The sequence below is a fragment of the Aulonocara sp. 'chitande type north' Nkhata Bay genome, linkage group LG12 (assembly GCF_057382095.1).
Source record: "Aulonocara sp. 'chitande type north' Nkhata Bay isolate Kocher_YH1m ecotype deep benthic linkage group LG12, A_spYH_male_GT1.1, whole genome shotgun sequence".
In the NCBI taxonomy this organism is placed as follows: Eukaryota; Metazoa; Chordata; class Actinopteri; order Cichliformes; family Cichlidae; genus Aulonocara; species Aulonocara sp. 'chitande type north' Nkhata Bay.
In genome coordinates, this window is record NC_141355.1 from 6,714,661 (window position 1) to 6,728,946 (window position 14,286).

At 43.7% G+C, this 14,286-nt stretch overlaps 1 protein-coding gene across 5 annotated transcripts in view; it reads left to right on the forward strand.

The window, feature by feature from the left end:
• Positions 1-14,286, forward strand: part of kat6a (K(lysine) acetyltransferase 6A) — a 39,120-nt gene that overhangs the window by 12,830 nt on the left and 12,004 nt on the right. For all 5 annotated transcript variants that reach the window (XM_086313367.1, XM_086313363.1, XM_086313365.1 and 2 more), the window contains exons 3-10: positions 5,401-5,509; positions 7,007-7,122; positions 7,566-7,647; positions 7,932-8,046; positions 8,733-9,046; positions 10,714-10,826; positions 11,864-11,979; positions 12,530-12,671. In XM_086313367.1, coding sequence (XP_086169493.1) covers positions 5,401-5,509; positions 7,007-7,122; positions 7,566-7,647; positions 7,932-8,046; positions 8,733-9,046; positions 10,714-10,826; positions 11,864-11,979; positions 12,530-12,671 — 1,107 coding nt within the window. The remainder of the gene's footprint in view (positions 1-5,400; positions 5,510-7,006; positions 7,123-7,565; positions 7,648-7,931; positions 8,047-8,732; positions 9,047-10,713; positions 10,827-11,863; positions 11,980-12,529; positions 12,672-14,286) is intronic.

Here is a 14,286-nt window from a genome sequence, read left to right on the forward strand (position 1 = left end):
TGTCCTCCTCTCCATCATGCAGCAGTCCAGCCCTTCGAAATCCGTTGGTGATCATGGATGTTTTTACACTTTTCCACGCTGTCAGATTCCACCGGTGGAGTTGGGCATAACTTGCTTTTCGCACGTTTATCGCCGCACATCATCCACGACTCCCGCTGAACGCATAGCACTACTTTGAAGTTTGTTTTTCGCGCTACTTTTACGGCACTATGTTGCCTGGCGGATGGACATGTGACCAACATACCACTCTTGAACCCGATACTGTGTGTCTGATCACATGCCCTTCCGCCAGGCAATGTAGTGCCGTACAACACCGGAACAAACAAAACAAATCGTCTTACGATATGACAAAAATCATGGACAATCCATAGAAAAGCCGCACCTGACTAAAAGCCGCAGGGTTCAAAGCTGGTGCAAAAAGTAGCGGCTTATAGCCCGACAATTACGGTATATTATATATATATATATATATATATATATATATATATTTATATTTATATTTATATTTATATATTTATATTTAAAAAAAAAAACACCCAGCACGCCCCTGCGGGCGGTTTATCCTTCAAGCTCGGGTCCTCTACCAGAGGCCTGGGAGCTTGAGGGTCCTGCGCAGTATCTTAGCTGTTCCCAGGACTGCGCTCTTCTGGACAGAGATTTCCGATGTTGTTCCCGGGATCTGCTGGAGCCACTCGCCTAGCTTGGGAGTCACCGCACCTAGTGCTCCGATTACCACGGGGACCACCGTTACCTTCACCCTCCACATCCTCTCGAGCTCTTCTCTGAGCCCTTGGTATTTCTCCAGCTTCTCGTGTTCCTTCTTCCTGATATTGCTGTCATTCGGAACCGCTACATCGATCACTACGGCCGTCTTCTTCTGTTTGTCTACCACCACTATGTCCGGTTGGTTAGCCACCACCATTTTGTCCGTCTGTATCTGGAAGTCCCACAGGATCTTAGCTCGGTCATTCTCCACCACCCTTGGGGGCATCTCCCATTTTGACCTCGGGACTTCCAGGTTATACTCGGCACAGATGTTCCTGTACACTATGCCGGCCACTTGGTTATGGCGTTCCATGTATGCCTTGCCTGCTAGCATCTTGCACCCTGCTGTTATGTGCTGGATTGTCTCTGGGGCATCTTTACACAGCCTGCACCTGGGGTCTTGCCTGGTGTGATAGACCCCAGCCTCTATGGATCTTGTGCTCAGAGCTTGTTCTTGTGCTGCCATGATTAGTGCCTCTGTGCTGTCTTTCAGTCCAGCTTTGTCCAGCCACTGGTAGGATTTCTGGATATCAGCCACCTCCTCTATCTGCCGGTGGTACATACCGTGCAGGGGCCTGTCCTTCCATGATGGTTCCTCGTCTCCCTCCTCTTTCTTGGGTTTCTGCTGCCTGAGGTATTCACTGAGCACTCGGTCAGTTGGGGCCATCTTCCCAATGTATTCTTGGATGTTCCTTATATATATATATATATATATATATATATATATATATATTTATATTTATTTATTAGGGGTGCAACGATACACAAAATTCACGGTTCGATATTTTTTCGATACAAAAAAAATGTTCATGCCTTTTTAATTTGTCATTTATTAAAATTATAAATATATATTTTAACTCAAAAGTACAGTTTTTAAATTTAACCCTAACCCTTGTGCGTGTTTTTTATTTTGACAGCGAATGCGCACCTGCGGACCACTTATGTGCAGCCCTGGTTATTTAGCTCATCATATTGCAGCCACAGAAATTCTTTTGTCCATGAAACCATAAAGCTGCACTTTCTTTTTGCCTTATAGTCTGATTTGTCATAACTTCTCCGTTTTGTGGTAAGCTTTTCTTTGGCTGTCACTTCTTCACCCTGACCTGTCTTATTTGGCTCAGCAGAACTAAAATATATATCCTGCTGCTTTTACACACGCACTCACATAAGCTCAGCGATTCTCTGCGCGATCAACCTCTCACATGTTTAAGCTTGCTGCGGGAGATTTCACTTGTCATGTTTGCATAGTAAGCTAACGATTAATAAGACGATGTCAGAGGAATTGGTGCGCAAATTATCATCACTCACAGATCAGTGCTGTCGCTCTCTATACACAGTTCGCACGATTGCAAAGTGAAAGCAAAAAAACAAGCGCAAATTCAAACGCGACTTCAATATGTCACATATTGACAGTGGCTCACCGATGCCAATGACATAATTACCCAGCTACATTTCTGAAAGAATGCAAAAGCATTGACATATATTTTTCCTTCCTACAATAGCCCGACGGGCAGGGAAGAGATAGATTTTGGTAGCCCGACTGAAAAAATCGCTAGCCCCAGGACGTCAGGCTAGCGATATTGCGAGCCCTGTATCTGATTGAGGAATCACTCATCTTTGGAAAAGAGAGTTTATTACAGAGAAATGGCTCTTTCCAAAATAAAAGCTATACTATCCGCTTCTTCTGGGCTATATTCTCAGCAGCATAAGGAGAATCATGTGCTAACAGCTGTCTAAATGACTCGGCTAAAGTTAGTAGCATGCTTGTTGTTTTTGTCTTTGCACTAGGATGATGTCGGCGTAAATGTGCAGTCATATTCGTTGTGTTCCCACTAGTGCTTTCAGGTTAATCTCGTTGAAATGACCTTAACGCCACAACACGGCAAATCTCCGTTAACGAGCTACCGCCGATCGCCCCGTGCATGGGGCTAGACGGCCAACACGTTAACGAGCTAACTGCGCTAACACACTAGTTCCCACCCATGTAATTGAGCATTGCATGGCACATCCAACATACTGTTTTACTTTAGTCCATGACTCGCTTACCTTCAGGGTCATACGTCACATGAAAACCAAAATAATTCCAAATGCCAGATCTGAATGAGGGTGGGGGAGGTGCCCTGCGCTCTTCCTTCTGACTATGCTGTCTGTGTTGAGCGCTCAGTGAATCTGCGTTCGACTACTCCGCCTAGGCTGCACTGTCGAGCGCAGATCCACTGAGCGCTCAACACAGACAGCATAGTCAGAAGGAAAATTGATAAAATAAATTACAAATGTTGTATTGTTCGATACATATGCGTACCGAACCGAAAGCACTGTATCGAACGGTTCAATATCGATACGAATATCGTTGCACCCCTGATATATATATATATATATTTTTTTTTTTTTTTTTTTTATTTATTTATTACTGTCTCCATGCTAGAAGCAGTTGATGCTTGCTACTGTTGTGCCTTTTCCATTTTTTCTTTGTTCCCCTTCCTGAGCAATGACACCTTTCGTTTGAAGAAGACTTCAGTGAGCTGCAGTATGAATGCTAATGTGTTTGTGTTGATATCACATTTGCGTACCCGTGACATTAGTCGTTATAATGCATCTGTGTGATATCTGATATAAACGATAACTGGTCTGGGTAGCACCAAAGTGTAGTGGGTTGCACATTTGCTTAATGTCTAAAAGGTCCCCAGTTTGAGACCAGCAGAGGACACTCTGTGTCAGGAAGGGCATCTAGAGTAAAAATCTTCCAAATCAAATATGTGGTGCTGTCTGCTGTTGCGACCCACTGTGAGTAGAACAGAGGGTACAGCTGAGAGAGGATTGTTCAAGACGGTTTGGTCTTTGAGAGCCCAGCAATCAAAGCATGTGCTCTTGAAAAGTTATCACAGGTCCAAGACTTGGGTCCTGTTTTCAGTAGCGGAGACGCAGAGAAGCGTCTCTGCTGCATCGGATGTTTGGGCTGATATTCAGTGCAGGATTCAGACTGAATGTAAGAGCTCAGGGTGGTTTACAAATGCTCCACATTGTCTCAGCTTGCAGAAGAGTCTTTTTCCTCTGTGACTGCTGGCACGCACTGGACCAGATATCATGCAGAATCGTTTTCACCAGTGGGTTTTCCTTTACTCTTCTGCCACAGAGCTGAGAACATGGAAGCAGTCAGGCAACAGATGTCGTTAGGACAGTGTTTCCCATCTCAGCCACAGAGCTCTGTAGCTCCTCCAGAGTGTTCATCACAAGTGTTTTTCTCACAGTCAGTGGCTGTGCCACAGTTGCATCTTATTTTCTTCTAATAAACACGCTGTAGTTGAGCTTTGATTTTCGTGCCTTGGAGAAGCCTCTAGTTCTCTTCTTGTTTGGTGCGTTTTCAGGCCTTTTTTTGTGTTTATGTTTCTTGTCCTAATGAAGTTCTAAACAGGCATTGCCTGAACCTCAGAACATGTGGAAGTTATTTTTAACTCAGAATTGCTTGGCACACCTTTACAGCTAGCAATCATGTGGGCTAAGCTGTTCATTATTCAGCATTTTCTTCTTCTTCTTCTTCTTTTTTTTAAAGCAGGCTAGCATCCAAGTTGATTTTAGCAGGACGACAGGTCACCATGCAAGACTAACAATTTTAAAGTCATAGCACAAGTTCTCCTGGCATTTATTTGTATCTGTTTGCATACAGTAACATTTATGCAGGCTGTAAGTAAGAAAACCAAAGTATAAATTATTATGGCTGCATTTTAACGTTAGGCTTAGTCATTCTCTTTGAAGCTGCTTAACAGATAAAAGAAAATTACTGGTTGCGTACGAGTAAACTGTCACTTCCCCTCGGGGCTTCCAGGATCCAGAAACTTTGAAGGAGAGTCACCTCATGTCCTTCCTCCTCCCCACCCCCTGTTGTGCTTGTTTCTGTGAAGTGCACCTGCAGTGCTTAAGGGATGTGATTTTTCAGCTTTATTGGACACACAAGTCTTATTTGATGTCTAACAAAACGTTATCCAGCCTTTTGTTTTCATGGACACAAACCTGGCTTAGGTTTGTGCGTGCGCGCATATGAGATATCGGGCTTGTTTTGTGCCTGAGCACACACCTGCTGCTGCCACGGATTGTGCTTTCAGGGGACCCGCTAAAAGATTCATGCAGTCGCAGAACTGAATATCTAATGGTATGTTTCAGGGAGAAAAACGTGTCAAAATGGGACACGCTGCAGTGGAACTACGCGCCTGAGCCAGTACGAGCTAAGGAGCCCAGTCCCAGCTTTTGATCAAACAGCAGAGGAGTCAGCAGAGACGGTGACACATGATGGCAGTCTCTAACGTGACACGCCACATAAATTATACAAAGCCGCTAATCATAGTGGCTCTCGTGTTCTTCATCATCTTAAAACTCTTTGTTCAGAAATCCACATGTGCTCCAGAGGTGTTGTTGTAGCGTTCATTCAGTTCACTGTTAGCGTCTTAATACACACAGCAGCAGTCATCCGCTGTGGCGGGACACACAAGGCCACTTTGTTTGTTTTCATTTGTACAATGAAGCTGTTAAGTTGACTGACAGTCTCGACTCTTTTTTTTTTTTTTTTTTTTTTTTCCCCCCCTTCCCCTTTCTTCTCTCCCGCGTCCCCCCCTCTTCCCGTCTGCTCTGTCCCTCTGCCAGCCGGTGGCGGAGCCCATCCCCATCTGCAGCTTCTGTTTGGGGACCAAGGAGCAGAATCGCGACAAGAAGCCAGAGGAGCTCATCTCCTGCGCCGACTGTGGCAACAGCGGTGAGTGCCGCCTACAAGACTCTGCACTATTCAGGTTTTGTAGAGAGAACAGATACAGCACAAGAGGAGCCAATCAGCTGTCTGCAAAAAAACATCCATGTAACTGGTGGTGACACATTAAAGAAGTTATTTTAAAAAAGCATGCATTCAGACTCAGACTGTGGCTTTAAAATATGATGGGATCTTAGGAAGATGTAAACTTCACAGTGTGTGCATGCACACACGCGCAGCTGTCTCTGGTGCTTCATCTTTTATGTTGCTACTTAATTGATACTTCAACTGCATTTATGTACAAACGCAGCTGCTGTCAGACATTTAAAGGCAGCTTACACTTCACTGCTTTCACCCTTTGATGGCAGTTCAATAAGTCCATAATAATCATAAGGATTTTGGTCAGCATAGTAATCTTGATCATTTAACACTGTTATTCATTAAGTCGACAGATATCGTACAGTTTGGACCTAAACACACGTCTTCTTTTCAAATAAGGGATTTCCTTGAACATGAATTCAAATGGAAAAAAAAAACCAGATTATCACACAAGGTGGCAAACAGGCTCGTGATATATGGACCCAGACTAGCAGGTGTTGACCATCTTGCAGTGGCAGGACCCTGCACACTTCAGCTGACTCCCACATCCAACAAACAAACACGTGATAGACCCTAAGCAGTGTGGAGACAGAGGCCCTCTTTTGATTATCTTGGCTGATATGTAGTAAACTAAGAATGAGTTGGAGCTGTTGGGGACAAAAACATACCTACGAGTACACATTGGTATTAACAAAAGGCCTGCAGGTGATTTATTTATAGTGAAAATTAATGCAAAAGTTATTTATGTATTCAGATTATTTTGTTTTCACAGTTGTTTGGAGCCAATTTCGTAACTGAAATTGATACTTAATTAACCGCCCAGACCTCCAGTTGATTCGGTCTAAGTGGCTACTGACACTCAGCAGCTCATCAGTCTATTAAACTGTCCAGTCATGTTCTTCACTCTTCTCAGTAATACTTTACACTTCAACTTCATTTAGTATCTGAACATAACATTGTTTAATTATGAACGGGTGTGGTTCTTAAACTTGAACCCAGTTGATATTCCTGGTTCAATTTTTGGTTTTATTGGCATGCAAGTTGTAGTACTCCTGCTAAGGCCCGACATCTCTTATCGGAAGCAGACAAGCGTGTTCCTCTTCTTCCCTCAGAGGGGTTTCGTCCCAGACAAGGCCGTCTTGTTTGCCGCTCTTCAAACATTGCAAAAGCACGGCTCTGACAGATTGTCATTTATGTTTTAACACACTCTTTGCAGCCAGGTTTGATTCAGTGAGGGCTTCCAGTTCCAAAAGGACTTTCTTTCTTTTCTTTTTTCCTTCAATGATGCAAGTGGGTCACAACTGTCAGTCAGCAGCAAACATAAAAAAAAATAGAGTGAGAGTGTGAGAGAAAAGTGTGTGTGATGTTGACGTGCTTGTTTGTGTATGTGTGTCTGTCTACCTGCAGGCCACCCGTCCTGTCTCAAATTCTCCCCGGAGCTCACAGTGCGAGTCAAGGCTCTGTGGTGGCAGTGCATCGAATGCAAGACTTGCAGCAGCTGTCAGGATCAAGGAAAGAATGCGGTGAGTGGATGAAGGAATATGGCGTCCTGGCAGCCTGACAGTCGCTGTGAACGCTCGATCTTCAGCTTAAGTGCCAGATAGAGACGCTGATAGACATCAGCGTCTCTATCCAGGGATTGATCCTGGGAATGAGCTATTTTAGTCAGCATCGGCATGATTTCACTCTTTTCTCTTACTTGTCAGGCGAGGTATGATTGTTATTCAAATGTTTGCGGAGAGGTTAAGAGGAAAATTCACAACATGCTGCCAGTTGCACAATGATGAAACAGGCTATGAGGACGGAGGGAAGGCAAAGTATGCAAAACTCTCATCACAATATGGAATTAAAATGAGCTCAGCAGCTTTGATCAGCGGTGTCACCTGTATTTACTTAGTGGATTATATGTTGTTCTACTACTCGTGTGACCTGAAGACGATTGTCATTATTTTGTGTCTCTCTGCAGGACAACATGTTGTTCTGCGACTCCTGTGACCGGGGCTTCCACATGGAGTGCTGCGATCCTCCTCTCACGCGGATGCCAAAAGGTAATTAAACAAGACTCGTATCCCGTCTCCATTATCTGCTCCGAGCCAAACTCGTACCTGTTATTCCTCCGATTGACCACACAGCGCTCCTACATTGCTCTTCTGCATCGCCGTTATGATGGCAGTTAATGATTAAACCATCTCCTGAGCTGATGGCTCTCACTCTAATGCATCACTGTTAAGCACTAATGCATTACAAGCTTCCCAGAGCCTGTTTGTATGTGCACCGAAGCCGGTACTGTCTCAGTGTGTGAACACTTCCATTTTTCCTCTTCGTCTCCTAGGCATGTGGATTTGTCAAATCTGCCAACCAAGGAAAAAGGGAAAGAAGCTTTTACACGAAAAGGCTGCGCAAATCAAACGGCGCTACAACGCACCGCTGGGACGGCCCAAGAACAGGTACACAAACGTCTTCAACTAATTCTGTCTGAGGCGGTGTCACTGCGATGGAGAGCACCTGTGTCTGCTTCATCACAGACCCAAGGTGTTTGAGAGTATGGAGGACTTAGAAACCACTTAGTAATCAGATGTTTTCTAAGGGGTATATAATGGTGTCTGTCATAATTAACATAAAAAACATGTATAGAATGAGATCAAATAATCAGATAAATGGTTAAATTAATGGTGAAATGACTAAAAGCAAATGAATACTAGAATCAACACAAAGACAGATTTACAGCAGTAGTAAACCTACTAGTGCTGTATTTTATTTAAAATTAAATAAAATGCATTAAGGTGCCATTCACGACACTTTTATTATTATTATCATTATTTTCTTATGTTTAATATTGACTGTTTTGGTCCTCCATACTAACGAATGCCATGCAGAAATTTGAGACACTGATAGTAATGAGATCTTACCCTTAAAGAGTAATGCCAAAGGTTTTTGTTTTTTGTTTTTTTGGTATATATAATAATGCAGTAAGGTGGTTCCAAGTATGTTGGAGATTGTACTGCACACCAACCACTGTGTGCACACTGTGGCATACACAGATAAATGCATGTTTAGGTGGTTTTTGCACTGCAGAGTGATTACAATGTGTGACCGATTGTGACTTTGACCCTAACACTTTTGTCTTCTGCAGGCCGGGGCGGCCCTTTAAGAAGCTGGGAGGGCGCGGTCGGCGGAAGCGCTCGGCCTCAGCAAACTCTTCCTCCAGCTCCTCCTGCGAAGGTTACCCCGGAGACGACAGGCTGCTTTTTTCCATGCGGGAGGACGGCGACCTGTCACACAGCAGCCTGCGCTTCAACAACAAGACCAAGGGCCTCATCGATGCCCTCACAAAGTTCTTCACGCCATCTCCCGAGGGCCGCAAGGCACGGCAGGAAGTGGTGGACTACTCACAGCAGTGCCGCATCCGAAAGAAAGCCAGTCGCAAAGGCGAAGGAGATGACAGAGGTGGGAAAGATCAGCTTGTTTTTTTGTTTTTTGCTCATACCATCAGACAGTTTAGATTCACATTTGCCATGAAAACAAAACTTTGAGATAAAGTAACGCACATAAAGACATGTTAATGATCTGTTATGTTTAATGAGAGAGCAACAGCACAGAAATGAAACACAAACGGTAAAAAAAAAAGTTAATATCTGAATCAATTACATAAATTGACCTTTTTAAAAAAACGTGCTCTATTTTCATGAGTCCTTTGCAGGTGCTTTGCTTACAGACTCTGTAGGTATCAGCTGTTACTGTGAAGCATTCACATTGCTTTTGTGTTCTTTGTCCCTCTTTTATAGACGATTCAGCCATGATGTTACTTATTTTGAAATTGTAGGTCAAGGCTAAAAATCGTGTGGAATTGCTTTATTTTTTTTCCTCAGTCGGAGAAAATGATTGCTTATGCATTTAAAGAAATTGCTTTTGTAATTTGAAGTGTCCACCTGCAGGTCTGTTTCCATTGAAATCTCTTAGAGTAAAAGCAGAGAGTTATAAGTAAAGAATAAATGTGACAGAGCAGCAGCGCTTCCTTCAGGTTTCTGCGGCACCCATGTGTGTTTTAGAAAGAATGAAGAACACCCTCATCATCCATTATCACAAGTCTCTTCCACTCTTGCCTGTGTTGCTAATGTGTGTTTACTGCCTGCAGCAAGCAAAACAAATAAGACTGTCTTAGCTATCAGCTAACTTAATAAATATGTGGAAAGTAACCTGGCAGCTTTAATTTAGCTGATAATATTTCACGTCACGGGGTTTAGCGTGAGTAAAGTGCTGCTTTTGTGGAAAACTGCAAACTTGTTGAACAGCTGGTGTGATGTTTTTGATCGCTCTTAAAGTCAGAAGTGAGGTTGTTGTCAAGTGTAGAAAAACGGTGTCTTTCGCTTTAACCAGGCTTTGCTGTGTGTCACGCTGAGATTACAGACCGTAGCTCGAGCACAAATGACGCCAAACTGCGGCAAAGAACAAGCAGTGGTTTTGTTCCCGTTCATTCAACCGATGTATTGTGAAAAAACGCCTTAAAAACAGATCATATGCCAAATTGGACGTATAATTTGCGCTTCGCTGCGTCATTAAATCAGAAACGGCGCGGCCCGTACGTTCGTTCTCCACACAAGCTGAGGGAGCATGATTTGTTGTGAAGCAATTAGAGCAGCGATCACTGGGCGCAGCGTGCATGTCGGCGATGTGACTTATTTTGGAGACGGAGGAAAGCGTGGCCAGATGAAGAATGGCAGCGACGGGAGCAACGTCCTAAAAGTGGTGGAGATACGAACGTCCGCTTCCTGTCAGAACTTTCAGAATAAAATGGGACTGATTATGGATGAAGAGATTTGTGAGTTGTGGCTTCAGCCTTGAGTTGAAGTAACAGGCTTTGTATCCACGCCAACATACGCACAACTAATCATGTGATTCACATGAATTCAGCTACTTCTCTTGGGGTAATTTTGATTGCATTTAGGGATGCTGCTCACCTAAATGTTACTCTTTCTAACATCCTGTGATTGCAGGCTTTAATATAAGAAAGTGACCTGTTATAAGAGCCTCACAGCTGTTTGTTGTGAAGCGCCCTGAAAGTCTGCAGACATCTTGGGATTCGAAATAACTTCTGATTGTCTTTCAATCCCCAGACAATCAGGAAGGCAGCGACTGGCGTGACGAAGATGACAAACTGCCCGGCCACGAGAACCTGACGGAAAAAGACATCGAGCTGTTCAGACACATCCAGGAGCTGGCGCTACAGGTACGTGTGATTATTACGAGACAACAGTGGGGAAGGGAGACGCTGAACACTGGCCAAATTGGACAATGAGATTGCATCAGCATGGGAATCTGAGAGCTGTGAGTCTGGGACTGCGGCTGCCAGACTGGAGGGTATACACGTAAATCTCAATCGTGGTGAGAATGTGGTCAGAAAGAGCCAAGTCAACAGCTGGCTGGTTGTAAGAGATGAAGCTGCTGGCTCACAGAGGGCTGCAGGCCCTGTGTGTGTGTCAAAGAAGTGCAGGAAAGAAATTAGGAACAGCTGCCAGATTCAATATGGATATTAAAATGATCCATTACCATAGATGCAGCACACACAGGCCGTGACCTCAAGATGCAAATAAAATGGATTGAATTTAGGACAGCAGCTTTACAACAAGCTGATTAGTCTTTACTGTTGTTGTTGGACATTTGCTTGAATTTCACATTCTGCTTGTGATTGATGCCAAACTGTGCTCCATAAACAGCCCGGCTAGAGTAAAACTACCCATGAATGTTTAAGACTGGGTCGCGATAAAGCACGTAAAACGAGTCTTGTGTTTGATGGTGCGATGACTGAGCGGGGCATCTTTAACGACAGTGTTCTGATACGTTAGTCAGAGAGGAAGTGTAAATTAGCCACATTAATGGCTTGTTTTAAGGGAATAGTGCAGCAGTAAACTGACCAGAGAGTGGGTGTGGGGTTAACACCATGGGAGTCGTATTAAAACGCTGTTGTGGATGTGGAATAGCCACAGTGGTGTGTAAGTGTGTGAGTTAATGAGCAGAACTGTTCCAGGCTGGGTGACAGTGAATATCGTGTACGGTGAGTACATGATGTAAATGGCTGGGAAGGGCAAACCAGGAAGATCCACGTAAGAGTAATGTAAACCTGGTGCCCTCTCCTGCTGTAACAGTCTGAGATACTCTGCTGATGATTTCTGGTGTCTCTGCTTGGCTCATGGCCTGCTAATCCCCCGCCAGTTGTAAACCTGTAGCTAACCATAAACATCTCTGCCTTTTCCCTTCTCCCAACAGAAAGTTGGCGTGACGGGTCCGCCAGACCCTCAAATGCGTTGCCCGTCAGTCATTGAATTTGGCAAGTATGAAATCCAGACGTGGTATTCGTCTCCATACCCGCAGGAGTACAGCAGGTAAGCTAACGCACCATAATGTAACGCAACAGCATGAGGTACTTAGCTCACAATCCTGCTCGTAGGTGTAGAAATTACCACCCGAATAATGGAGCTCGTCATAAGCCGTTTACACTGCCACCCTCTGTGACAAGGATCCGTAGTCGGAGGTGTTTTTAAATGTGCATTTCTGCAGTTTGTTGCTGTTCACTAAAATTCATCCCACTGTGTATGTTTCTGTCTCAGCAATTTAAAATACCTGATGGATGCAAACTGGAAAAGTGCGCAGAGAAAAAAGGCGTGAGAGCAAAGATATCAGTGTTTATTCTAAAAAATTAATCAGAAGTTCTTAAAGCCTTCACATTTAATTGTTCAGCAAATGTCATTTGGAGGAAAAATAAACCCAGTTTGACATTTGCCTTTGTTGCATCACCAGAAAACTAGCCGATTGTTATAAAAGACCAGTAAATATTCCAGCTGAAGAAGAAAAATGTTGGGATTTGTTTGTTTGTGTAGCAAAACCGTTAAAACCATTCCTTTTGTCCTTTTGTCTTTGTGCTCCCGTTTCCAGACTACCTAAACTCTACCTGTGTGAGTTCTGCCTGCGCTACATGAAAAGTCGCAGCATCCTCTACCAGCACATGAAGAAGTGCAACTGGTTCCACCCTCCTGCCAATGAGATCTACAGGAAGGACGACATCTCTGTATTCGAGGTGAGGAAGTTGCAGATGTGGCTTTGTGTTGTTTTGTTTTTAAATTTTGTTGTTGTTTTTTTAAACTGGAGATAACTCGCTGGGAATGAAGTCTTTCAAAAACCACTAAAGAGCTTCTAAAAACACCCGCAACTTCCAGATGGCACAATAAAAAAGGAAAAGTCACACAAAGTATTTTCTGCATCCAGGCGCTTAAGAATTATTTTAATTCACGCTGTGCTTCTTACAGGAGGATCCTCTCTAACATGTCTTTGAAACACACTAAAGCAGGCACAGTTAACAGACCTGCAAATGCATTCATGTATCCAGTGAAACAGTACAGTAGCCATTATTGTGATATTGTAAAAAGGCTTCTACGTAATACGCAGTACGTCGTATAGCTTCGTCTTATATTTTACAACCTCAGTCAGCTGAGGACAGTGGGGGGAAACTAAGACCACAGCTCAGTGAATTCCTTTTTCCTTTTTGGTCCTTTTCCTCTTCGGTTAAGCAGATGTAGTGATGGGTGAGTGTCACCTGAAAACACTTTTGGCTGCTTCCTCGTCACAAGCGGTCACCACAGCGGGCAGCTCAACGAGTTTAACCTGGCAGTGTTTACACTGGATGTATTTCCCGAGCAGCCCCAAAGGAGATTTGTGTTTCCGTCTGGAATTGAACTGAGTGACTGTTTTAACAATTTCACCATTTGAGGCACATTCATCAAATATTGCTGCACTGTGATGCTATTGTTAGGTTTAGTTGTGTATAATGAGAGTACTGTGTGTTACTCCCAAGGCTGTTGTGCAGAATTGGTCAAATGATGGTTGAATACAGAAACTCTGAGTTATGAATAGGTGTAGTTACAAATCAGGATCTGGAGAAGCTCATTTGAGTGTTTTTCTGCTGTTTTTGGTTTATCTCAGACATCAGGGAGGTGATGGATTGACTGAAAGACTGCCTGGGTGTCAGTGATCTTTGATAAATTCAAAGTGCAGAAGGTGTAACAGCTAAGTAACGGTGGCCAGCGCTGTAACAAAGAGAGACGACTTCTGTTCATTTTCTGTCGCTGATGACGGAAAATCTGACGTCATTTTGACAGTTTGGGAAATGAGAGCGATTTACTGCAACATAAATAGTTGCTCTAAAGGGCTTTTGTTTTCTACACATGACATAAAGCATTACGCTGGCCAATCCTCCCTCGAGGTATTGGATTGTGTCTGTGTGACCGCACTCCAAGACCTCGTGGCCCTACAGAGGAATGCAGCTGCTCCCTGCTGTAGAAGTGCATTCCAGTGCATTCTGACTTCCCTGAGAGAAGTGAGAAGTGATTCGCTAACTGAAAAAAATAAATAAATGAATAAAGGTACTTTTGGTTGCTCCCTTCATCACCGCAGCGGATGGATCCACGTTTGACTCGGCACAGTCTTTATGCTCGGTGCCCTAACTGATGCAACCCTCGCTTAGGACCAGCACTGTGACGACCTCAGGCCGGGTTTGTGTAGACTCCCAGTTTGAGGTTTCTTACATATAAGGTGAATGTGTTAAGTGTTAGTACTGGATATAGATAGATATCGGTGCAAAATAAAATAACGATCACTTGCCGTGATCTCCTAACGGTGTTTTGAGTTTAGTTTAT